General features: G+C 56.2%; 1 protein-coding gene across 3 annotated transcripts in view; it reads right to left on the bottom strand.

Annotated features, from left to right (window-relative positions):
- The window catches only part of ELN (elastin), a 91,054-nt gene that overhangs the window by 51,121 nt on the left and 13,379 nt on the right, over positions 1 to 26,554 (bottom strand). For 2 of the 3 annotated variants that reach the window (XM_073315471.1, XM_073315473.1), the window contains exons 5-12: positions 25,058 to 25,093; positions 17,595 to 17,693; positions 16,650 to 16,709; positions 16,446 to 16,514; positions 16,318 to 16,365; positions 13,066 to 13,137; positions 12,259 to 12,288; positions 11,904 to 11,975 (exon numbers count right to left, since the gene is read on the bottom strand). In XM_073315471.1, the coding sequence (XP_073171572.1) occupies positions 11,904 to 11,975; positions 12,259 to 12,288; positions 13,066 to 13,137; positions 16,318 to 16,365; positions 16,446 to 16,514; positions 16,650 to 16,709; positions 17,595 to 17,693; positions 25,058 to 25,093 (486 nt within the window). The remainder of the gene's footprint in view (positions 1 to 11,903; positions 11,976 to 12,258; positions 12,289 to 13,065; positions 13,138 to 16,317; positions 16,366 to 16,445; positions 16,515 to 16,649; positions 16,710 to 17,594; positions 17,694 to 25,057; positions 25,094 to 26,554) is intronic. The other variant, XM_073315472.1, reaches the window with a different exon arrangement.

Here is a 26,554-nt window from a genome sequence, read left to right as displayed (position 1 = left end):
CAGAGCTGTTGCCCACAGAGAGCACCTATGTAACTCGAAATGCAACTCTGGGCCGGTCACCACTGACCGCAGCCTGCGAAGGAAGGGGATTTTCTCAACCGTGCAGGGAAAAAGTCAACTATGTGTGCCAGGCTGCAGGGAGCCTTCTCCTTCCAAGATGGCTGCTGGCCACTGACTCCAGTGAGGCCAGGGTTTCACCCACAGGTTCAGAGATGTGAAGGCCAGAGGGAGAACTGTGATCATCTAGGCCAGTGGTTTTCAAACTTTTTTTCTGGCGACCCAGTTGAAGAAAATTCTTGATGCCCGCGACCCACCGAGCTGGGGATGAGGGGTTTGGGGTGTGGGAGGGGGCTTAGGACTGGGGCAGAGGGTTGGGGTGCAGGGGTGAGGGCTGTGGGGTGGGGCCGGGAATGAGGGGTTCAGGGTGTAGGAGGGAGCTCTGCGCTGGGGCAGAGGATTGGGGTGCGGGAGGGGGTCAGGGCTCTGGGCTGGGGGTGCAGGCTCTGGGATGGGGCCAGGGATGACGGGTTTGGGATGCAGGAGGGGGCTCTGGGTTTGTGGGGGGCTCAGGTTTGGGGCAGGGGATTGGGGTGCTGGGTTGGGGTGCGGGCTTACCTTGGGTGGCTCCCGATCAGCAGTGTCATGGGGGTGCTAAGGAAGGCATCCTGCCTGTCCTGGCACCGCAGACCGTGCTGCGCCTGGAAGCGGGCAGCAGCAGGTCTGGCTCCTAGGCAGAAGCACGCAAGTGGCTCCACGCGACTCTCACCGGCAGGCACGTCCCCCCACCCCAGCTCCTGCTGGCCGGGAACTGGCCAATGGGAATGCAGAGCAGGTGCTCAAGGTGGGGACAGTGTGCAAAGCCCATGGCCCCCCTGCCTAGGAGCCAGATCTGCTCCTGGCCGCTTCGGGGCACAGCTCGGTGTCAGACCAGGTAGGGACCAGCCTACCTTAGTTGGGCAGCACCCCCAACTGGACTTTTAACTGCCCAGTCGGCCGTGCTGACCAGAGCTGCCGCGACCCAGTGCCTGGCATTCCACGACCCAGTTCTGAGTCGCGACCCGCAGTTTGAAAACCACTGATCTAGTCTGACCCTGCATAGCACAGGCCAGAGACCTGCCCTGAATTAATTCCTGGTTGCACTAGAGCAGAGCTTTTAGAAAACCAGCCAGTCTTGATTTAAAACTGGCCAGTGATGGAGAATCCACCCCAGCCCCTGGTAAGTTGTTCCTATGGGTAATTCCCCTCAGTGTTAACATTTTACACCGTATCTCCAGTCTGAATTTGTCTAGTTCCAACTTCCAGCCATTGGATCGTGTTAGACCTCTCTCTGCTAGCAGTAAGCGTTTGATCCAGTGAGGGGCCTAAACTCTCCAACTCCCATTGTCTTTCTCAGTCCTTAGGGAACAGTCCTATAAATGGTATCGAGACGAAGCCTAGAGAGTTCTACAAAACCTTAATGGGGCGCTTCGTACCTATGGAATGTAATCGGGACGGGCACCTCCTCTGTACGGTGTGTCGCAAACAGCCTGCAGCATCCCTGCGCAGGGACAGAATCCCCGCCTCGCCTGGGTGGGGCAGAGCAGAGCACTGGAGCTGGGCGGCATTTTTGTGTCTGAAAATGTTTCCCACCAAGAAATGGGAGGAAGCTGAAGATGAACCACAGCTTTGGTGTAACATTTTATTTTCAGGGATAGTTTTTGATTTTTCAGTGAAAAATTTTGAAACAATATAAAATGATGTTTTTGGTTTGCTTTCTGTTTTCCAAAAACAAATACCCTTGGGGATATTTTTTCCTAAGATTCCCCCCCCCCCCCCGTATTCCTTTCCCTTTTTTCATTTTTCTTTTCTCACTGTGTAACTTATCGAAATGTTGAGAAAATTACAGTGAAAAAAGGTGGGAGAGGGAAGAGAAAGAAGAAAGTGGAAAGACATTGTCGAGCACTCAGTGGCAAAAACAAACATTCAAAATGTCAAAGAAATATTTTGTGAACATTTTTAAATTCCCTCCCCCCCCCCCAGTTTGAAACCCCCATAAACAGGGAACAACTTCACAATTCAAAAATTTGCAAGAAATTGTTGATTGCTGCCTATTGAAATAACCCACCGACAGGGCAAACAGATTCATTACGGCCTGGGGTGTCCTATACCTGCCGGTCAGGTAGCTGCCACCATCACCAAGCTTTGCACTTGGAAATTTTACCTCAGCTCCCTTATTCCAAGGGTCCTGTCCTCTGGTACATACAGCAGGTGCTCTTCAAAGGCCACTGCGGGAAAACCCAGCCGCCACAGCTCCACTGCAGACTTCACAAACTCGGACTGTGATCATTACAAGTCAGCCCAGGAGTGAGTTAATTTAGAGTCCCTTCCTGTCACCTTCAGCCAGGTCACAGGACAACCTGCCTCCAGCCGGGAAGCTCAACTTCTCCCAAAGCTCCTTGCCTGACGACTAGTGTTCCAACCAATACTCTCTGGTGGCTCCTCTTCAATACTGCCTTGTCAGACAACCCATGGAAAGGGAGAGGGCTGCTATTCCCCCAAGAGACACAGGGCGATCGCTACCTTGTCCACCAGCCTACAGAAAGGGTGATAGCTTCTTAGTCAAATAACTCACAGAAGGGGTGAGCTCAGCCTACTCTAAGATTAAATCGCTATTTGCTTCCTATTCTGATCACCAATGAAAAGGCACGTCTGCCTCGTGCAATAACCCACAGAAAGAGCGATCCCTGGGTGGGCGTGAGCTCAGGTGACTAGCCTGAGAATCTGCCTGAGCTGCAACATCCACACAACTGTTTTCAGTGCCCAGCTTGAGCCCGGCTAGCACCTGTCTCTCTGCCCAGGCTGGGAGGCTCGCTGCCAGCTGCACTGTCAACACACCCTAGGAAAAGCAAATCATTTCCTGTTCAAACAGCCACTGGAAAGGGCGAACGCTGCCTAGGCTGGAAATGGTGACAGTCAAATAGCCGATATATGTGACCATCGCTGCCTACTGGTGTAACCAGCAGAAAGGGCAATCACTGCCTATTCAGATAACCCACACACAAGGTGATTTCTGCCGGTTCAGATAACCCCTAGAAAGGGCAATAGCTGTCTAGTCAATTAACCAATAGAAAGCACTGGCGAGGCCAAGGCAAATAACCCTCCGAAAGAGTAATGTCATAAACATATAGAGAAGGGTAGCATAAAATCCCTCCTGGGCAGCTGTACTAAATCTTTACCTGTAAGGGGTTAAGAAGCTCAAATAACCTGGTTGGCACCTGACCAAAAGGACCAAATAAGGAAAGAAAATACTTTCAAATCTGGGGTGGGGAGAGGCTTTGTTTGTGCTCTTTTTGTTTGTTCCCTCTCCGGACAGCAAGAAAAGCCAAGCAGGGACAACATCTCCTGAAAATATACCTGGTATAATCCATCTACGAATTACAAAAATTGTAAGTGAGGCAAGGAAATGCATTAGGTTATCTTTTGTTTTTAGCTTGTGAATTTTCCCTATGCTAAGAGGTAGTTTTATTCCTGTTTTTGTAACTGTGAAGCTGAGTCCAGAGGGGAGTCCTCTGTGTTTTAAATCTTTTTATTACCCTGTAAAGTTACCTTCCATCCTGATTTTGTAAGTGTAATTCTTTTACTTTTTTCTTTATAATAAAGCGCTTCTTTTAAGAACCTGATTGATTTTAGTTTCCTAAAGATAAAGGGTTTGGTCTGTGCTTACATTGTAACCAATCGGTTGATATATTATTCTCAAGTCTCCCCAGGAAAGGGCGTGAAGGGGCTTGAGGGGATATTTTGGGGGAAATAGGGACTCCAAGTGACCCTTTCCTGAATTTTTGTGTAAATCACTTGGTGGTGGCAGCAATACCGTCCAAAGACAAGGAAAGGAATTTGTGGAAAGTTTAGGAGGTTTTTCATGCGGATCCCCACATCTGTACCCCAGAGTTCAGAGTGGGGAGGGAACGCTGACAAGCAATCTCTCCTGAATCAAACAGCTGATAGAAAGGCCAAACAATGCCTAGTCAAAACACCAATCAAGTCATCGCTGCCCATTCAAATAACCAATAGGAAGGGGTATCAATGCCCAGCCAAACAACCCACAGAAAGGGTGAAAGCTGCCCATTCAAATAACTGGTAGGGAGGGCGATTACTGCCTAGTCAAACGGCTAATACATAGAGTGATTGCTACTTACACATAGAAAGGGTGATCACTGCTTCGGGCACAGCTACATGACAGGGCTTTCAGCAGCTCAGCTAGTGCAGAGGAGCTAAGCCAAGGGAGAGAGCTCTCCTGTCGACTTAGAATCATAGAATCATAGAATATCAGGGTTGGAAGGGACCTCAGGAGGTCATCTAGTCCAACCCCCTGCTCAAAAGCAGGACCCATCCCCAATTAAATCATCCCAGCCAGGGCTCTGTCAAGCCTGACCTTAAAAACTTCTAAGGAAGGAGATTCCACCACCTCCCTAGGCAATACATTCCAGTGTTTCACCACCCTCCTAGTGAAAAAGTTTTTCCTAATATCCAACCTAAACCTCCCCCACTGCAACTTGAGACCATTACTCCTTGTCCTGTCCTCTTCCACCACTGAGAATAGTCTAAAATCATTCTCTCTGGAACCACCTCTCAGGTAGTTGAAAGCAGCTATCAAATCCCCCCTCATTCTTCTCTTCCGCAGACTAAACAATCCCAGTTCCCTCAGCCTCTCCTCATAAGTCATGTGTTCCAGACCCCTAATCATTTTTGTTGCCCTTCGCTGGACTCTCTCCAATTTATCCACATCCTTCTTGTAGTGTGGGGCCCAAAACTGGACACAGTACTCCAGATGAGGCCTCACCAATGTCGAATAGAGGGGGACGATCACGTCCCTCGATATGCTCGCTATGCCCCTACTTATACATCCCAAAATACCATTGGCCTTCTTGGCAACAAGGACACACTGCTGACTCATATCCAGCTTCTTGTCCACTGTCACCCCTAGGTCCTTTTCCGCAGAACTGCTGCCTAGCCATTCGGTCCCTAGTCTGTAGCTGTGCATTGGGTTCTTCCATCCTAAGTGCAGGACCCTGCACTTATCCTTATTGAACCTCATCAGATTTCTTTTGGCCCAATCCTCCAATTTGTCTAGGTCCCTCTGGATCCTATTCCTGCCCTCCAGCGTATCTACCACTCCTCCCAGTTTAGTATCATCGGCAAATTTGCTGAGAGTGCAATCCACACCATCCTCCAGATCATTTATGAAGATATTGAACAAAACCGGCCCCAGGACCGACCCCTGGGGCACTCCACTTGACACCGGCTGCCAACTAGACATGGAGCCATTGATCCCTACCCGTTGAGCCCGACAATCTAGCCAACTTTCTACCCACCTTATAGTGCATTCATCCAGCCCATACTTCTTTAACTTGCTGACAAGAATACTGTGGGAGACTGTGTCAAAAGCTTTGCTAAAGTCAAGATACAATACATCCACTGCTTTCCCTTCATCCACAGAACCAGTAATCTCATCATAGAAGGCGATTAGATTAGTCAGGCATGACCTTCCCTTGGTGAATCCATGCTGACTGTTCCTGATCACTTTCCTCTCATGTAAGTGCTTCAGGATTGATTCTTTGAGGACCTGCTCCATGATTTTTCCGGGGACTGAAGTGAGGCTCACTGGCCTGTAGTTCCCAGGATCCTTCTTCTTCCCTTTTTTAAAGATTGGCACTACATTAGCCTATTTCCAGTCATCCGGGACTTCCCCCGTTCGCCATGAGTTTTCAAAGATAATGGCCAATGGCTCTGCAATCACAGCCACCAGTTCCTTTAGCACTCTCGGATGCAACTCGTCCGGCCCCATGGACTTGTGCACGTCCAGCTTTTCTAAATAGTCCCTAACCACCTCTATCTCCACAGAGGGCTGGCCATCTCTTCCCCATTTTGTGATGCCCAGCGCAGCAGTCTGGGAGCTGACCTTGTTAGTGAAAACAGAGGCAAAAAAAGCATTGAGCACATTAGCTTTTTCCACATCCTCTGTCACTAGGTTGCCTCCCTCATTCATTAAGGGGCCCACACTTTCCTTGGCTTTCTTCTTGTTGCCAACAGACCTGAAGAAACCCTTCTTGTTACTCTTGACATCTCTCGCTAGCTGCAGCTCCAGGTGCGATTTGGCCCTCCTAATTTCATTCCTACATGCCCGAGCAATATTTTTATACTCTTCCCTGGTCATATGTCCAACCTTCCACTTCTTGTAAGCTTCTTTTTTAATTAATTAATGCACCCCCAATGAGCTATGTTAGCGTGAGAAACTCTCCTGCCGACATAGCGCTGTCTCTGCCAGCACTTACATTGGTGTAAATTACATCACTTGGGGGGTGGTGAATTCACACCCGCAATCAACACAAGCTGTAGTGACCAAAGCTGTAGTGTGTACATAGCCTTAGCCAAAGAACTGATAGAAAGGGTGATTTCTGCCTACTCAAATAGCCATAAAAAGGGTGATCAAGGCCTACTCAAATGACACACAAAAAGGGCAATCACATCCCATTCCGTTATCTTTGCCTATGGAAATAACCCATAAAAAGGGTGATGATGATCTACTGAAATAACCAATACAGAGAGCGACTGCCGTTCTTCAAAGGGCCATTGCTACCTAGTCATAGGCTAATTGCTGCCTAGTCAAATAGTGGACAGAAAGGGCAACCAGTGCGTAGTCAAATAAACAATAGAAAAGGGCAATCAGTGCATAGTCTACTAACCACAGAATGGGTGCGGCATCCTAGTCAAATAACCAACAGAAAAAGCACCTGAGGCCTCTTCAAAGAACCCATAGAAAGGGGGACTGAAGTCTAGACAAAGGGGGATTGAGGCCTAGACAGATAACCACAGAAAGGGGATTTGCAAAAAGAAAAGGAGTACTTGTGGCACCTTAGAGACTAACCAATTTATTTGAGCATAAGCTTTTGTGAGCTACAGCTCACTTCATCGGATGGGGATTGAGTCCTAGTCAAAGAACCCATCGAAAGGGGGATCATATCCTATTCAAATAAGCCTATGGGAAGGGCAATTGATACCTAGTCAAGGTAGAGCCCTTGCTGCCTATTCCAATAATCATAGAAGAGGTGAGTGCTACTGTCACAGAGCTGTACCTCAGGGAGGAACCCCTTCAGTGTACCAGAACTTGAAGGGGTCCCACTCCTCCTTCGGGTAGGCCATGTGGCCTCAACACCTTTAAGACTGAGCCTTTGGGCTCCAGCACTCCTGTTTCACTCCATGAGCTCTAAGATAGACTCCAGTTCTGAGATTTTCTGCCCTCTTCAGGGATCAGTGAACCTCAGCAGGTATGTGCAGGGACACCAGGCCGCCTTATTGAAACAAAGAAGTGTTTATTAGTCAACATCGGGAAGTCCTTAGGGTACAATAAAGAAGCAAAGGTTAAGGAATAGTCATAGAATATCAGGGTTGGAAGGGCCTTCTGGAGATCATCTAGTCCCACCCCCTGCTCAAAGCAGGGCCAATCCCCAATTTTTGCCCCAGATCCCTAAATGGCCCCCTCAAGGATTGAACTCACAACCCTGGGTTTAGCAGGCCAATGCTCGAACCACCAAGCTATCCCTCCCCTCCATACTAACTAAAGCCTTTTTTCTATAGCTATTACCAGCAGGACAGTGGGGTGGGAGGAGGTATTGTTTCATATTCTCTGTGTATATATAAAGTCTGCTGCAGTTTCCACGGTATGCATCCGATGAAGTGAGCTGTAGCTCACGAAAGCTCATGCTCAAATAAATTGGTTAGTCTCTAAGGTGCCACAAGTACTCCTTTTCTTTTTTCTATTGGGATCATTGACCCACAGAAAAAATCAGTTGCAGGCTACACACAGCCCTGTGGGGGGCGGAGGGGGAGACTTGAGCCTTCCCCTAGGCTCTGGGGTGGGGACAGAAACCAGGGGTTCAGGGTGCAGGAGGGGGCTCCAGGCTGGGGCAGAGGGTGGGGGTGCGGGAGGGGGTGAGGGCTCCGGCTGGAAGTATGGGCTCTGGGGTGGGGCTGGGGAGGAAGGTTTGGGGTGCAGGAGGGGGCTAAGGGCTGGGGCCAAGGTGTTTGGAATGCGGGAGTGGCGTCAGGGCTGGGACAGGGCACTGGGGTGAGAGAAGGTTCAGGGTGCAGGCTCTGGGAGGACGTTTGGGTGTGGGAGGGCGCTCAGGGCTGGGGCAGGGTGTTGGGGGTATGTGTGGGAGGTGCGGGATCTGGGAGGGAGTTAGGGTGCGGGAGGGGATTCCGACCTGGGGCAGGGGGTTCGGTGTGCGGGCTCCAGCTGGACGGTGCTTACTCCTGGTGGTTCCTGGTCGGCAGCGCAGCAGGCCTAGGGCAGGCTCCTGGCCTGCCCAGGCTCCGTGCTGCTCCCAGAAGCGGCCGCCATGTCCAGCCCCTAGGTAGAGGGTCCGGGGACTCTGCGCGCTGCCCGCACTCACAGGTGCTGTGGCCACAGCTCCTCGTGGCTGCGGTTCCCAGCCAATGGGAGCTGCAGAGCTGGCGCTGGGGGCGGGGGCAGTGTGCAGAGCTCCCCTGATCACCCCTGCTGCTACGGGCTACAGGGACATGGAGCCGACCCTTTCTTCTCCCTGCAGCAGGGCGAGCCGGCACTTGCTGCTCCAGCCCCGTGGGGGGAGCGCCAAGGCTCCAGGTTTACGGCCCCCGGCACGGAGACTTGCTGCGGGCCATATGAAATGAAGCAGCAGGCTGGATCTGGCCCATGGGCTATAGGTTCCCCTAAAGCCAGGGGTCCCTTGACTGTGCTGCTCTAGGAACCATCTTGATTTCTTTTCTGTCAATTTCTGCTCTTGTCTGTCAGTCCCAGGTCAGACCTATGTCTAGAGCCCTGCGCGGATACAAAATTTGTATCCACATCAGATTTGTGATCAGCAAAAATGGTCCATTATCCTCCTGCAGGACACCTACTGAGTTCACATATTCTGCCTGCTGGAGTTTCCCATTGTTACGTGTCAATTGTTCAGTCCTTGGGGTTCCCACTGTCTTTCTGGATCCTCTATTGATAGGGGTCAGTTTCAACCACAACAACACATTCATATCACCCCAGACAGTTATGTGACCCAAACACCTCATGTATCCTGCTTTGCCCTGGGAGCAGCATTTGAACCCCCCTTCAGTTGCATTCCCTAGTCGAGTAGGTCCTGTCATGCATAACGTTCATCAGAAAACTCCCACTTGGTCACAGCTACCTCGTCAGATGACTCATAGAACAGGGTTCAAATAACCACAGAAAGAGTGTTTGCTGCCTACTCAAATATTGACAGAAAAAGTGACTGGGGCCTATTCAATTAACCCACCAAAATTGCTACCTATGGAAACAGCCCCTGGAAAGTGTGATCGCTGTCTGTTCTGATAACCCATAGCAAGAGCAGCGGCTGTTTATTCAAACAACCCACAGAAGGTGTGATCAAGGCCTCACCACGTAAACGCTAGGACAGGCAGTAGCTGACTGAGGCCTATTCATTTTGACTGGACTTTTTGTACCAGGGAGTAATACCTAGCATCAAACCTTCATTTGTAGGCCTGGAGTTTGCAGGTGGAGACCCAGAATCCTCGTTCTCAGGGCAGTGGCCCTTTTCAACGGGGACATTCTATATTCCAACCTATGTTAGACGGTGGTCCGACTAGATGATCACAATGGTTAAGCTATGAAGTCTATGAATAACCACCAGGACACAGGATGGTGCCTCCCGCCACAAGAAAGCTAACAACTTAGAAAATATCATCTGGTGTTAAATGTGCTTGGAGGGGCAGCTAGCCCCAACCCGCCCCACTCCTACCCCCCACACAGAGACCCATTTTGTGAAAAATGCCTTACTGTATCAAGCCTGGGGGCTTTTGCCCCTCAACCCCTATTTAGGCACCTCGAAAAATGTTCTGATTCAGTCTGGCCAACTGCAAGCATTCAAAAACAAGTCAGGCCCAAACTCCACAAAATCAGGAGACTAGCGGAGGGTTCACAGGCAAGGGGAGGCTGGCGAAGCTGAGCTCAGAGCTCGTGAGATCATGGGAGACTTTAACAACACCCAGGAGGGTGAGACTCATGCTAAAATGGCAGTAGTTTACAGTGCAGGGGTAGCACTAACCAAACTAGAGTGCCTGGGAGAAAAAGCCCGGCTCCCTGCCCGGCTCCAGGTGCTTGGGTGTGGGGAGCGACCCCAGCACTCTGACAAGGGCTGCTACAGTTGCCTCGAGAGGAGGGTATTTCTGTGGAGGGCTGAGCAGAGAAGCAGAGGGACCCGGGCGTCAGCGCTTGGTGGGGAGCCCCGCAGCACGAAGGGAGGGGTGGGGGAGTGCTGCCTGGAGCAGGGAGACGCTGAGAGCATGGCTCCCCAGGGGGGCTATCTCCTGCGATTTATTAACGGTGGCTCCCCAGTAAGTGGGTCAGCCGGCGGCAACGCCGCATCTGGGCTCTGGGCCACTGGCGGGGCTGTGCTGCAGGAGCCAGGCGCTGCGTCAGCCATACATTGGTGGCTTGATCGTTAGCACCAGGCAGCCCATCAAAGACAGTCTGGAGCAGCGGCTAGGCGGCGGAAACCGTGCTGTGGGGCAGATGCCAGACAGCTCGGGGAGCGATCTCACTGAGTGGCTCTTTGGCTTCTCAGGAATCAGCAGCCCGGGCTGCTCAGGAAGAGAAGGGCCCTAATGAGTGTAACTCTGCCTCTGCGGGAGGAAGTCGGCCTGGTTCAAGTATTTCTGCCTCTCGCTGCGATGGGCCCCAGTGGGGGACTCTGGCGGGTCTGGTGAGGAGTTTCACATTGCACTGCCCTGTCTGTCTGGGACCCTGCCCAGCGCCAGGGGCTCAGGAAGCCAGGGTCGCCTCTCTCCAGGGAGGCTGCTACCAAAGCAGCAGTTTGTAACCATGCAACCAGTTATCCTCAGAGATAGGGCTTAAAAGCTACCCCTTGCAACAGCCCTGTGGGAGCAGCTCCCTGGCCTGGCTTTGACCCCGACCCCCTTCCTCCCGTCCGACGGCGGCATCTGCTGCAGTCCTGGATCAGCATGTTGCACAATAAACCTTGGCAACAGCAAGTTGCCTCAGCCTGCCAGGAAAGACATTGCAGCGCTCCCAGGGCCTAAGGGCCCAGGCTGCTACCTGCAGGAGCTCCCAGGCCTCACCCTGCTTGTCTCTGGACAGCCCGGCCAAGGCATGCACCCAATGTGTCCCCAGCCCTGCGCTCGCACTCTCCCGCTCATCTCCAGCGGAGTGGGGGTAAAACAAGACGGGTCTCACCTCCATATTACCCCCTCCTACACTGCTGTTCCCCTCCACGCCCAGCAGGCACAAGGGCACGGCCTGGTGTCCTCACACATGGAAGGTTAAAGCTGGGTCCCTGGATAGGTGATGCCTGAGCCCAGCAGCTCTCACGAACTTCCAGGCAGGCCACTTTCTAGGTCCTACTATGAATTCAGGGCCTCATGCTGGAACTGTCACTCGCAGGTCAGCCAGCAGCAGCCCTGGGGTAAGAGCTGCACCAAATATGAACATGTCTGTACAGCACTGAGCGCAGTGGGGCCCCGGGCTAAGCGCTGCAGTAATACAAATAACAAAGAAGAAGCCTATAGGATCCAAAGGAAAGGAAGAGCTGGTAATGTACTGCCAGCCTCTCTGTGCCTCCCCCTTTGCCTGCCCCCTCCCTGCTCTGGCAGAGAGTTTAATGCTGTCCACTCCTTCTTGGGCTCGCCCTGGGCACAGGTCTTTCCTGCTCCCATATGCTGGTGCGCAGGGGGTGGCAGGAAGAGCTGGGGCTCCAGTTTAGGTCTAAATGCAGCAGGCAAGGCGGGGCTCAGTTGGAGGAAATCCCCCAGCAGAGCAGCAGCAATGCCCGTTCTCCCCAAAGGCAAAGCTAGGGAAGGCTTGCCCGCTCCTGTCCCACCTGATGGCTACTTACCTGGGAGCTTGGGGGCTTTGATGGGGTATCCCAGAGGGACGCCAGGCTGCTGGCCCCCGAAGCCTCCAAATCCTGAAAGACAACAGCAGAAACTCTCAGGCGAATGCCCAGTGCTCCTTCCAGCACCTGCTCCATGAGCCCGCCACCAGCCGAAGGGCACAAGGGGAGTGTCTGTGGGGTGTCCAGAATCCCAGAGCAAGAACAGAGCAGAGCAGGAAGCAACATGTGGGCAGAGCTGGGGACTCTGAGACCCTGAATGCAGCATGGGCAGGCCCTGGGGCTGTACAGACATCACTTGGGTATATGGACCATGCAAACAAAAGCATGCAGCAGGCTGGGAAACCAGGAGACTCACCGGGAATTCCTGCAAGGGCTCCTGCTGCTCCTGTTAAAGAGAGAAACAGGTAAATGAGCCTCACAGCCAGCCAATATAGGTATGAGCTAGTCCATTCAGGCCTGAGCTGGTCCATGTGGGTCTTAGCTGGTCCACAGGGGTCCATGCGGGTCCATAGAGGCCTGAGCGGGTCTATATGGGCCTGAGACAGTCAATGTAGGCCTCCACCTCACCCAAGTCCCTCCTACACCCTGTGACAACCCCAGGAAAATGTGCCTTCTCCCACCCCGTGCTCTCTTGGCATGATGAAGGTGTCACGGAGCGTGGGGGAGTCCAGGCCCTGCACCCCTCTTCCTGGGATTCACTGAGACTCTCAGCCAGCCAGTAAAACAGGAGGTTTATTGGACAACAGGAACACAGTCCAAAACAGAGCTTGTGGGTACAACCAGGACCCCTCAGTCAAGTCCTTCTGGGGGAGCAGGGAGCTTAGACCCCAGCCCTGGGGTTCCCTGCGTTCCTCCACCCAGCCCCAAACTGAAAACTAACCCCCCCAGCAGGCTCCCTCCTGCAGCCTCTGTTCACATTCCTGGGCAGAGGTGTTACCTCCCCCTCCCCCTCCCGGCTCAGGTGACAGGCTCTCAGGTCTCCCACCCCCAGGGCACATTCCCAGGTCAACACTCCCCCCTCCCTGCTGCGTCACATCCTCACAGAAGGATGCAGCCTCCTGTCATCTCTGCCCAGACCTCACCGCCCACTCCAGCCCACACAGGAGCCATGGCAGCTCCCGCCCCACTGGTACCTGATACTCCCTGGGGAAGGGCAACATACCTGGGGCTTTCGCCTTGACTCCAGTCCCAGTGGGCACACCAGGCAGGACACCTATGCCAGGGTAACGGACCCCTACAACACAGTGCAGAGGGAGCCAACTGAATGCAGGACAGGGACACCCCCAGTGACAGCCCCACCAGCCCCCCTGCGCACCGATCCCTGTCCCAACGCAGATCGTGGGACTGAGAGCCAGGCACCTGTCTGTGCCCCGATCCCTGCTCTGTCCCAACTCCTGCTGAGCGGCTGCTGCTGGGCTGTTCTGTTCCCTGGCTCAGATCCTGTTACTTCCTGTCTCTTGCAGTCTTGCTCCCCCTCCCCATTCCCATCCTTCTGTCTCCTCCTGATCCACTTGATCCTCAGTGCACAAAGGGGTCACTGTCTGTAGCTACAGTTGTTACCGGGCCTGGCAAACTTACTACGCAGAACACACTGTTATAATATTTATCCAAAAAGTATCTTGCAAGGTATGATATGGATTGGTGACACTGGTCATGGATGTTACATGATGCCTGTATGGTTAGCGCATAAGGTTATGGAGGTGTGCTAGAAATATGGTACTATTCTCTGTTTAGACCAAGCAATCCAAGCAGAGTGGGTAACAAGTCTGTCCTAGCCAAAGGAATGCTGGTTTGCCTGTCTGCTTGTATCTCCAGTGTCACTGAGCAAGGCCATGCCAGAGACAATGGAGATACACTTGCATCTGAGTAACAGGACAAGCCCATTGAGAGAGGGATGAGAGGACAGCAGGGGCACCAGCTTCCTGGAGCACAAGCACCAGGAAAGGAAAGCTTCATCTGGGGAGACACTTCCCAAGAACACATTGCCGAGGTTTGCTGGACTATAAAAGGGAAGAAAGGGGACTTGGTTATTCATCACTTAGGGGACAAAATTCTGTGCATGGTGGGTCCTCCTGCCTGAGAGGCCAGAGATGCTGGTACCTGGCGGTAATTGGGAAAGCTGCTCAGGCAAAGATTGTAGCTTGCTGGAGTGAAGTTTTGCTCACCAGAAAGCAGGTTATTTTTGTTTTGTTTGTAACCAGACCTGTCCCTTTTTCTCTTGCTCAGCATCACTTAAATCGCTGTTCCTTATTAATAGACTGATGCTTAGTTTCTCTATAATCCATCTCAGTGCTGTGTACTGAAGGGAGATGTACAACCTCAGCTGAGCCTCTTTGGAGGCAGCTGCCTTGGTCATTTCTGTGCGTGGCCAGTGATAGGAGCTGGACTCTGCAGAGATGTCTCTGGGAGTTGCTCCCTGGGTGTTCCCTGCACGTCACCTGGAAGGTCCGGTTAAGGCGGGCAGTCTGGAGGAGTTTGCTGGAGGAGTCGCTCCCCCACCCTCTCATTTCCTCATCTTTCTCCCTGCCCCAGTGCTCCTGGGATGGATGGACCAATTCCTGCCATTCCACGAGCACTGGGGCAGAGGGAGAGAGGTGTGTCCCCGCTGCACGCCTGGGCTGCAGTCAGTGTCTGGGATGCATGATATGCTTCTATCCACTGGGACTTGCCTTCTCACAAGCCACACCAAGCCGGGCCATTCTAGAGCAGAGAACGTATCAAGGCCACATCTACAACGAATGGACAGGGAGGGGCTTGGGAGATGGGGCCCTTCAAAGGCTTTTGTTCTGATCCAATCCAGGTGAGGGAGACTCAGGGGGTGGGGAATAGGACTCTGGACCTTTCCTCTTTAGGGGGCACCAGCTCCCATCCGGCCCCAGGGCGGGGGACTAGCTGGCTCCAGGGAATCGGAGATGGGAGGTGGGGCTTTTCTCCTCTAGGGTGCCTGTTGAAATCTAACCCCCGGTGGCAGTACGAGAGACTGGTCAAGGACTCCTGTGGTCCTGGGGAGGGGAGGGCGCCTGGTGCATGGGTAGGCACCGCACTGAACAGCCCAAGCAGCCATGCCTAGAGATGGCTCAGTGGCTGTGGGGGCAGCTTGCAGCCTTCTGAGGGCTGGTGAGGGGCCAGCTCTGTGGCCAATGTCTCTCTCATGAGCAGCACCGGCACAGGGCTCTCCCGACAGGTGGACAGGCCCCGGGGCTCCTGCCCTGTGAATGTGGAGTAGGAGCCCAGAGCACACCCCACAGTGGAAATGGCCCAGCAGGCCCCTGCTCCCACACGTGCAGGCTTGTGCAGGCCATGGGAGGGCTGCACTTTCTGACACCCCCCCACCCCCTTAGAGCCGGGGCTCCGTGGTTACTACGATTACCAGGGCCAGACCCCTGTCCCCAGGAACTCCACACCCCTCTTGGCCAGGCCTGTGGCCATGCCAGTTGCCATCTCATCCCCTGTGTCTCTCCGGCACCCCCTTCACAGTGGATACTGAGCGCTGCGGGGTTCACAGCCCCAGACAGAGGTGGAAGTTTCCAGGGTCCTGATCATTCCCACCCCACCCCCAAACCCCCAGCTCAGGGACGGGGGGAAGTGCACCGGGTATCCCTGGGGATGGGAGCCCACTGAACGAGAGACTGGCATTGCCATGTTGTCAACTCTGCCCCCCACCCTGACATTTCCTGGGCTTTGCTGCCAGTGGCTGCCCCACGCTAGTGCTCGACCCCACCGCTGCTTGGTTTCCACAGCAGCCGCCTGGGGGAGCCTGGGCCACCTCAACTCAAATAGCTCCTCCCCTCCCCACCCCACGCCCCCTAAATCCAAACAGCCCCTCCCCACCCCACGCCCCCTAAATCCAAACAGCCCCTCCCCACCCCACACCCAATCAGCCCCTCCCCACCCCACGCCCCTAAATCCAAACAGCCCCTCCCCACCCCATGCCCCAAACCCAAACAGCCCCTCTCCACCCTGTGCCCCAAACCCAAACAGACCCTCTTCACCCCGCCCCCTAAATCCAAACAGACCCTCCCCACCCTGCACCCCAAACCCAAACAGCCCCTCTCCACTTTGTGTCTCAAACCCAAACAGCCCCTCCCCACCCCACACCCAAACAGCCCGCTCCCCTCCCCTCCCCTCCCCACCTCACGCCCCAAACCCAAACAGCCCCTCTCCACTCCGTGCCCCTCACCCAAAGAGCCCCTCTCAGCCCCATTCCGGGGCTTGCACCCATGTGCAAAGTGCTCAGTTTCTGGTCTAGATTCGGTCTGGACAGGGTGAGGCCCTTCCCAGAGCGAGCTGGTGGCAGTCAGGCTGGCTGGGCGGTGTCCTGACGGACTGGGCATATGGGACACTGCCACTGGTGGGTCCCTTGACTACAGGCTTCATCAGTAGAGCCCAGTACCAGGGCCCGACTACCGCTCACCTGTTCCTGGGAGCACGCCTCCTGGGTACACCCCTGGAATGCCAACACCTGCCGGCCAAGAAAGGAAGAGCAGTGACTTTCTGTCCAGCTGCACAGTCCCACCCTTCCCAGCCTTCTCCGTCACCTACCTGGTACCTTGGCAGGTTTCCCTCCAGCGCCTACACCTGGCTGAACCCCAGTCTGGGGCACTACGGCACCTGCAGGAGAGCCAGAGGCCATGAGCACGGGACCAGCAGACAGCACGGCAGGCCCCTGCTCCTCTCAGGGCAGGGCACAGGGCAGTCAGAGTTGCGCCCAGGGGTGGGCAAGCTCTGGACTGCGACACACTTTACCTGTGGAGACCCCAACACCACCGGGTCCACCCACACCGCCGACTCCGCCCACACCAGCACCTGGTTACAAAAAGGAAGCACTCAGCACAGTGCACAGCGAGCTCCGAGCAGGAGACCAGAGCCCCAGGTATTTCAGGCTCAGCCATGGGCCCCATGCCCAGCCTCGATGGACCATATGCTCCAGGGGTGCGAGGGAAGTTCAGCCTCAGTGGGCACTCTTCTCTGGGCTTCCCCATGCTGCCCTTCTGCCAATGGGTGCCATCCAATGTGGGGTTCCCCACACTGTCCCACAGGCCACAGGAGCGACAACCTCTGTTGCATCGGACAGGGAGAGGCCTCCCCAAGCCTGGGCAGTGGGGTCCCAACCTGTCAGGTGCCAGGTGCTGCACACCCAGCTCTGCACTCCCTGTGCAACGACCTCTAACTCCAGCCAGTGCACTCGGCTCAGCATGTGGCCCACGGGCACAGTCTCCAGGCCCTTAGTGCATGCCCACTCCTGCCCCTTCACCCCCAGCTCCCTACCCCACCCCCCAGGCCAGCTCTAGCCCAAGAGACCAGAGCCTCTCATATGACGCTTCACACCTGGCTGGAGACCAGGACCTGTCCCAGAGAAGGCAGGAACCCCAGGGCTCATGACAAGAGAGCCAGGCAAGAGGGTAAGGCACGGGAGGCAGCAGGAGATACCGCTTCAAGCCCAGGGCATCCCAGCTCTGCCAGACCATGAAGTGCTGTTGCACCAGCCTTTCCCCTTGGGAGGCCTGAGCTCCTGGTCTGGCTGCGGTGCCAGGTGCCAGGGTGTCTGGCGACGCCTGTGCCAGTGCCTGTCCTAAGCCAGCTTGCAGATCAGTGCAACTGGTTTTTGGCAGTGGCAACGGGCACCAGGGAGAGGCAGGGGCATGCAGGCACTCGGGATCACCCCTGCAGCAGAAAGCCATGTGCACTCACCAGCTTTGGCAACAGCTTTATAGGCTCCCAGCCCAGCTCCTGGGTAGATGCCGCCCGGGTAGACGCCTCCTGGGTAGAAACCTGGCTGGACTATGCCACCTGCCAGGAAGAGGAGAGTTAGCTGTGACCCGGGAGACTCCAGCTCCATGGGCTGGGAGGGTTCACCCCTGCCCTGGGTCCCCCACTGCCAGCCATGCTGCTCCAGGCCAGTGCCGTGGGTCTGCACTGTCCCAGGGGCTGGGGGGAGGGGAGAGTGGTAAGACAACCCCCATTCTTTTGTGTATTTATACCTGCTCCTGCATTTTCCACTCCTTGCATCTAATGAAGTGAGCTCTAGCCCACGAAAGTTTATGCCCAAATAAATGTATTAGTCTCTAAGGTGCCACAAGGACTCCTTCTTGTTTTCACTGCCGCAAGATTCATGGCAGGGGGAGGGCAATCAGCCCTCAGGGCTACCCCAGGGACCGGACTGAACCCTGCCGGCTCTACAGAGCGGAGGCACAAGCAGCCCCCCTCAGTACCCACTCTGGTGACTCACCCACGTCTTTGCCAGGTGCCCTGCTGCCTGGGTCAGAGGGGCACCCCAGTAAATCAGGGCCGCGTGCTCGGAGTCACACCACAGTGGTATTCTGAGGTGCCATCGAGCGAATGGCTGCCAGGGCCCACAAGGGACAGACTCCATCCCCAGCGGGTCTCCAGGGCACCCGTCAGCAGGCGTCAAGTTGAGCCTGCCACGGAGTGTGGGGGAGTCCGGGGCCTGCACCCCTCTTCCTGGGATTCACCGTGACTCTCAGCCAGCCAGTAAAGTGGAAGATTTATTGGACAATAGGAACACAGTCCAAAACAGAGCTTGTGGGTACAACCAGGACCCCTCAGTCAAGTCCTTCTGGGGGGGCAGGGAGCTCAGACCCCAGCCCTGGGGTTCCCTGCGTTCCTCCACCCAGCACCAAACTGAAACCAAAACCCCCCAGCAGGCTCTCTCCTGCAGCCTTTGTCCAGTTTCCCAGGCAGAGGTGTTACCTCCCGCTCCCCGTCCTGACTCAGGTTACAGGCTCTCAGGTCTCCCATCCCCAGTGAAACTCCCCTGCCACATTCCCAGGTCAACACTCCCCCCTCCCTGCTGCGTCACATCTCTCCCCTCTTCGAGACTGAACGGAGGTCGCTCCGACCAGTGACCTGGGGAAGTTCAGGGCCCCCTCTCCGGGACAACGCATCCGCTCTCATGTTGGGAGAGTGGTCGGTGTACATGGTGAAGTGTCGCCCGAAGAGATAGGGCTCTAGTTTCTTGAGGGCCCACACCATGGCCAGGCACTCCTTCTCGATGGCCGTGTAGTGTTGCTCCCGGGGTAGCAACTTCTTGCTCAGGTACACGATGGGGTGTCTCTCCCCCTTTTCATCCTCCTGCATTAACACTGCCCCCAGTCCCGTGTCTGAGGTGTCGGTGAACACCACAAAGGGCTTGTCAAAGTCTGGGTTTTCCAGAACTGGGCCACTGACCAGAGCCTGCTTCAGTGCCCGGAAAGCCTCCTGGCACTGCTTGGCCCAGACCACCTTGTCTGGCTTCCCCTTCTTGCATAGCTCGGTGATGGGGGTGGCGATGGCACTAAAGTGAGGCATAAATCTTCGGTAGTATCCTGCCATCCCAGTAAAGGCTTGGACCTGCTTTTTGGTGTGGGGAGCGGGCCAGTCTCTGATCACCTCCACCTTGGCTGGTTCCGGCTTTAGGCGGCTGCTCCCCACCCGATGGCCCAGGTAAGATACTATCCCATCCCCATCTTGCACTTCTCAGCTTTTACTGTCAGCCCAGCCCCCTGGAGTCAGTCCAGCACTTGTCTAACCTGGGACACGTGGTCCTCCCAGGTCTGGCTAAAGACACAGATGTCATCAATATACGCCACGGCAAAACTCTCCATCCCCTTCAGTAGCTGGTCCACCAGGTGCTGGAAGGTGGCAGGCGCTCTGTTGAGGCCGAAAGGCAGGGTCAGGAACTCGTAGAGCCCCAGAGGGGTGATAAAGGCCGATTTCAGCCAGGCATCTGCATCCAGCGGCACTTGCCAGTAGCCCTTTGTAAGGTCCATGGTGGTAAGGTACCGAGCTCCTCCCAGTTTGTCTAGGAGCTCGTCAGGCCTGGGCATGGGGTAGGCATCAGATACAGTGATGGCATGAAGCTTCCAATAGTCCACACAGAACCAGATCAACCCATCCTTTTTGGGGACCAGCACCACCGGCGAGGCCCAAGGGCTGGCAGATGGCTGGATCACCCCTAAAGCCAGCATGTCCCTGACCTCTCTTTCCAGGTCCTGAGCAGTTTTCCCTGTGACTCAGAAGGGGGAGCATCTTATCGGCAGATGTGACCCTGTCTGCACCTGTGGACAGTCAGATTAGTGCGTCCAGGCTGGTTGGAAAACAGCTGTCGGTACGGATGCAGCACCCCCCTGATCTCAGCTTGCTGGGCAGGGGTTAGCTGATCCGAGAGGGGAATTGTTTCCAGGGGGGAACCAGCTCTGGTCCCAGGGAATAGATCTACTAAAGGGTCATCTCCCTGCTTCTCCCACTGTCCACACACGGCCAACATCACATTCCCCCTGGCATAATATGGCTTCATCATATTCACATGGTACAACCGCCGGTGGTGCGCCCGGTTCGACAGCTCCACCACATAGTTTACTTCATTGAGCTGCTTGACAACCTTGAAAGGGCCTCCCAGGCGGCCTGTAGTTTGTTCTTTCTCACGGGGATGAGAACCATCACCGGATCCCCGGTGGTGTAGGCACGGGCCCGCGCCGTGCGGTCATACCAGACCTTCTGCTTCTTCTGGGCTCTGGCCAGATTCTCCCTGGCCAGGCCCATGAGTTCAGCCAGTCTCTCTCGGAAGATCAGGACATACTCCACCACTGACTCTCCATTGGGAGTGGCCTTCCCCTTCCATTCGTCTCTCATCAGGTCCAGGGGGCCCTTTACCCTCCTTCCATATAACAGTTCGAAAGGCGAAAATTAGGTAGACTCCTGGGGCACCTCCCTGTATGCGAACAGCAGGTGCGGTAAGTACTTGTCCCAATCCTGCGGGTGCTGGTTCATAAAGGTTTTCAGCATCATCTTTAGCATCCCATTGAACCTCTCCACCAGCCCGTTGGCCTGGGGGTGATAAGCTGAGACCCAGTTGTGCCGGACCCCACATTTCTCCCACAAGCACCAGGGCAGGGCCGACATGAAGTTGGATCCTTGGTCTGTCAAGACGTCCTTGGGGAACCCCACTCAGCTGAAAATGGTCAGGAGCGCATCTGCCATGGTGTCTGCTTCAATGGAAGCTAAGGGCACTGCCTCGGGGTAGCGGGTGGCAAAATCTACCACCACCAGAATGTATTTCTTCCCCGACCGGGTCGTCTTGCTGAGAGGCCCCACGATGTCCATGGCCACCTTCTGGAAAGGCTCCTCTATGATGGGCAAAGGTCTCAAAGCCGCTTTCCCCTTGTCCCGGGCCTTCCCCACCCTCTGACAGGGGTCATAGGATCGGCAATACTGCCGGACCGTGGTAAAGACCCCGGGCCAGTAAAAGTTCTGTAGCAACCTCTGGCGGGTGCGCCGGATTCCCTGGTGCCCTGCGAGGGGGATGTCATGGGCCAGGGACAGGAGCCTGCGGCGATACCTCTGGGGGACCCCCAGCTGCCTCCTGATCCCACAGGACTCTACTTCCCCTGGGGGAGCCCATTCTCGGTACAGGAACCCCTTCTCCCACAGGAACCTCTCCTGGCAGCCTCTCCTCATGGTCCGTCCCACACTGAGGTCGGCCAGGTCCCTGAGCTTCCGCAAGGAGGGATCTTTCCTCAACTCGGCCTGGAACTCAGCGGCTGGGGCAGGGACGGGGCCCGGTTCCCCCTCAGTGACCAGGTCTGAGGCCTCCGCCTCTCTGAGCCGTGCCCCTCGGCGCTCCCTCCCCACCAGGGTAGGGTCCTGCGCCTCCGGTGTGGTACCCTCCCCAAGGTCGGGGTGCAGTGCCCCTTGCCGGCTCTGGCTACGCGTCACAACCAGGGCGGTCTGGGGCTTGCTTAGCCAGTCCTCTAGGTCCCCCCCCATCAAAACCTCAGTGGGCAAATGGTGGTGTACCCCCACATCCTTGGGGCCCTCCTTGGCCCCCCATTTCAGGTGTACCCTTGCCACGGGCACCTTATATGGGGTCCCGCCCACCCCTGTCAGGGTCAGGTAGGTGTTGGGCACCACCCGATCTGGGGCCACCACCTCGGGCCGGGCCAGCATCACCTCTGCGCCCGTATCCCAGTATCCATTGACATTCTTCCCATCCACCTCCAGGGGAACAAGGCACTCTTTCCGGAGGGACAGCCCCGCGCCCACCCTTTAAACCGAGCACCCTGAGTCCAGAGCATCCAGCTCTCTGGTGGAGCTGGCTGGGGGTACTCTTCCCTCCTGAGCAGGTGGTAAACTGGCAGCCCCCCTTGCCTGGGCCGTCTGCCCCTCGTCCAGCTGGGTCCCTACTCAGTTAACCCTGGGTAGGTTGGGTCTGCTCAGTCTGTCCCTGAGCCTGGGGCACTGGGTCCGACCGTGGCCTCTCTGGCCACAGTGATAGCAGCTCAGGTCACGTTGGTCCCCTCGAGCAGGTCGGATGGTCCTGGCGCCAGGCATTCCCCTTGGGAGGGGGTTGTCCATATTTCCCCACTGGGAGGTCCCATGGTGACTCTCTCTCTGCATCGGGGGGGTGGGGGGGGGCTGTTCTTTTGGGACTCCTCCCGGCTATCCCCTGACCGACTGTTCACAAACTCGTCGGCCAGCTGCCCTGCGTGCTGGGGGTTCTCGAGCTTTTTGTCCACCAGCCACAGCCTCAGGTCAGATGGGCACTGTTCATACAGTTACTCCAGTATGATTAGGTCAAGCAGGTCCTCTTTAGCTTGGGCCCCAGCTGTCCACTTGCGGGCATATCCCTGCATCTTGTTGACCAGTTGTAGGTAGGTGACCTCAGGCGTTTTACGTTGACTCCGGAACCTTCTCCGGTACATCTCGGGGGTCAGCCCAAACTCACGGAGCAGGGCCTGTTTGAACAGTTCGTAGTCCCCTGCCTCCGCCCCTGTCATTCGGGTGTACACCTCCACGGCTTTGGGGTCCAGTAAGGGGGTGAGAAACTGGAGCCTGTCTGCAGGGTCAACCCTGTGCATCTCACAGGCATTCTCAAAGGCCGTCAGGAAGCTATCTATGTCCTCCCCCTGCTTACGCTGGGCCGGGAAGCACTCATCAAAGCTCCTTGCAGTCTTGGGTCCCCCCTCACTCACCACAGCCGGGGCCCCACTGCTCCTCAGCCTGGCCAGTTCCAGCTCATGCTGTCTCTGCTTCTCTTCATGCTGCCTCTGTTTCTCCTTCTCCTCCTGCTCATGCTGACGTTGCCTTTCATGATCCTCCAGCTTGCTCATTTTCATCTCCCTCTTCCATTCCAGCCGCTTCCTCTCCAGGGATGAGGAGCTCCGCCAGGAGGATCCCCCGCTGGCTGCCGGGGTCAGGGTGCCCTTGGCATTCGCTGGGTTTCCCCCAACCCCTCCCCTAGGCATAGGTAGGATGGGTCTCGGGATATCCTCGGCAGCAGTCTGACCCCTCCCAGCCTGGTCAGGCCCCAGGGGCCACGCTGCGTCCACCAGGCGGCTTCCCTCAGGGACAGGGATCGGGTCATCCAAGCGATCCCTATCCTCCAACTGGACAATCAGCTGTTCCTTGGTGGACCTCCCAATGGTTTCCAAGAAGAACCCCGAGGGTGCCAGTCCTTCTTGAGGTCACCACCTCTTTGCCAGGGTCGAGCTGCAGACTCCTCTGCCCCTGGGACCGCTCGCTGCAATCCCCTGGGGGACCCTGTTACTGCAAAAGTCCTTCTCTCTGGTCACACACTCCCAGGGGTTAACTGCCCCCTGAAACCGTCTCTCTCTGAATCTTCAGCACACCTGGTCCCCATCAATCCCCCTTCGTTTTACTGTTCCCTAGTCACTTACTGCAGGAAGTGCCGTTCACGGGGTGCAGTACATCCCACCACTTCCACCAGTTGTCACGGAGTGTGGGGGAGTCCGGGGCCTGCACCCCTTTTCCTGGGATTCACCATGACTCTCAGCCAGCCAGTAAAGCAGAAGGTTTATTGGGCAATAGGAACACAGTCTAAAACAGAGCTTGTGGGTACAACCAGGACCCTAGTCAAGTCCTTCTGGGGGGCAGGCAGGGAGCTCAGACCCCAGCCCTGGGGTTCCCTGCATTCCACCACCCAGTGCCAAACTGAAACCAAAACCCCCCCAGCAGGCTCCCTCCTGCAGCCTCTGTCCAGTTTCCCCGGCAGAGGTGTTACCTCCCCCTCCCCCTCCTGGCTCAGGTTACAGGCTCTCAGGTCTCCCCCCTACCCCCCCAAAACTCCCCTGCCACATTCCCAGGTCAACGCTCCCCCTCCCTGCTGCGTCACAGAGCCCATGTGGAGGGAGCGGGACCACCTCCTGACAGGACTCCTAGTGAGTCGCTGCTCCAGGCAGACTGGAGCGGAAACCAGCTCACAGCGCCAGCTGAACTGTGTAGGGAGCCCAGGGCTGGGACTGCAGGGACTGAAGGGCAGGATCAGGGTGGGCACTGGCAGAGCTGTGGGGGGAGCCCCAGACTGGGACAGCTGGGGGCTGTGGTCAGGATTGAGTTGTATCAGTAGATTTGTGGGGGGAGCCCTGGGCTGGGATAGCAGGGGGGCTGCTGGAGTGAGCAGACTTTTCCCTTCCTGCTATTATATGACCATTTTCTCCCCTCTTCAATGTCTGTCCAGACTCCTTAACTCCCACCGTATCCCCTACCCAGCTCTGCCCCTCTGTACGTGTCTGCCCATGTCTCTGACCACGTTTCTCCCCATCCCAGCTTTGACCCCCGTCCCACAAATATCTCTGAGCTCTCCTCCATGTTCCTGCCTTATCCCTTGGCACCCTCACCCTCTGCTCCCTGCAGCCCCTGGTAGGGACCCAGCTGGCCAACCACAGCCAAGCTGGGCTGCAGACAGTTAAAAGATCCCGAGATGGTGTGGAGCACCTAGCTGTCCTGTGGCTCCCCAAAAGGTGGGCTCCATCCCTGCTTCCTGCCCCATGTGCTCATGCCTGTGGGGTGGGAGCCAGGCCTGGAGTGCCTGGCACAATGGAGCCCTGACCCTGATCGGGGGCTGTGGCTGAATCCCATCGCTCAAGACTGGGAACAGCCCCAGCTCCCTGGGCCCCACAGCTGCGAGGGAGCCTGGCTCCCCAACCTCCACGCACTGCGAGGTTGTCCAACCCCCTTGGCAGCCTTGCATATCTCAGCGCCTGTCTCTGTGGCTTGGGCAAACAGGAATCAGGAGAGGTGCACAAGGATCTGCAGTGTGTGCTGTATGCAAGGGAGTGCCCTGGCTGAGGGGTCCAATGCCAGCCCCTTGCAGGGCTCAGCCTCCCCAGAGAGCCCCTAAGAGTCAAAACACTCACCTGGCTGCAGGCCAAGTGTGCCAAGTCCCCCGAGGCCTGGAAAGAGAAGATTGGTGAGAAGGGGCATCAGGGGACGGCTGCCCAGCCTGGCATGCTGGGTAAGGAGGGAAGGCTGGAGGCAGGCAGAGGTGATGGGGACAGTTAAGCTCAGCCCAGTTATTTCAGCCAGGCTCTGAGTAGACACAATGGCAATCGCTCTGGCTCAGGACTTTGCTGCCTTCCAACATCTGTGCCTAATCACCCACTCGCTCCTCCAGACGCACATTCCACTGCCCTTGGCGGAGGGCGGCTGCCAGCAGTCAGGCTGGGCCCGCACAGCTCTGCACCATTTGGGTTTCATTACCCACAAACACAGGCCTTGTTTTTCTTTCCATACACTGAAATCGGAGACCCACCTTGCCAGGGACACCCGCGGAGATGCAGATGGACAGGCCCAGGGGCCAATCGCATTGCTGCTCACCTAGGCTCTGGGCAGGGCCAAGGTTGGGTGGGCAGTCTGACCTGGAAGTACCCCAAAGGGGTTTGAGCCTCCTGGCCCCACTCGGATGGGCACCTGGCAGCATGGTCGATCTCCAGCCCCTGTCCCCGGGACTGACTCAGCATCTCTCACCTGCCTCCCAACATGCCAGGGGCTCAGCCCCCTTCCTTCCTGCTCCCTCCCTAGCACCCAGATGAGCTAGGGCCCAGCTGCATGCCCCTGATCTGGTGATGACCAAACACACTGGCCCAGCCTGGCACAGCAGAGGGTCCCATGATGAGACGTGCACTGGCCCAGCTGTCCCACCAAACAGTACGGTGATGACACGTGGACTGCCAGCGACATGCTCCTTGGAATAAGTGTGGATCCATCCTACAACAACCAGACGATTCCTCAGCAGCTCCATCCACAGCTGGAGGATGCTGCCACCCGGGGCTCGGTTTCTCCAGGCATCCTCGCAGCCACTGGGCAGCCCCTCACCCCACAGGGCCGAAGCCATGTCTAGCCATGCCGGAGAGGTTTCTGGGAAGCACCCTGCCCAGCTGACCCCACTGCAGGCATTGCAGGGGAAAGGCTGGACTGGGCAGGCGGGGCACTGCCATCTGAGGGACACAAGCAGGCTCCTGGGAGCCCTGTGCTGAGCCTCCTGCAGGCTGCACATCTCACTGTAAATGGGACCCTCTGCCCCACAGGTGCCTCCTGCTCCAGTGTGGGGTTTGCCTGAAAAAAGGCACCTGGCTGGTTGTCTGGCCTGACACTGAATCCTGAAAGGTGGAGAGAGGCTCTGCCAGCTTTCCAGGGCACAACCTCTTGGCAGCCACTGGGTTTGGCACGGGGCTGACATTACTGCAACTTTACGTCTGCTCTCAGATGGGCACAACTGACTCTGGAGCTCCTGAGCTCTGTCCCTAGCGCCGGGATGGCTGACTTACAGACAGGCTGGGGGAGCCAGGATCCTCTCCCTGCCCTAGGCTCTGCATGCTGCAGTTCCCCAGGTGGTGCTGGGCACCGGGGAGTGC

The sequence above is a fragment of the Lepidochelys kempii genome, chromosome 17, assembly GCF_965140265.1.
Source record: "Lepidochelys kempii isolate rLepKem1 chromosome 17, rLepKem1.hap2, whole genome shotgun sequence".
In the NCBI taxonomy this organism is placed as follows: Eukaryota; Metazoa; Chordata; order Testudines; family Cheloniidae; genus Lepidochelys; species Lepidochelys kempii.
This window is presented reverse-complemented; position numbering and strand designations above follow the sequence as displayed.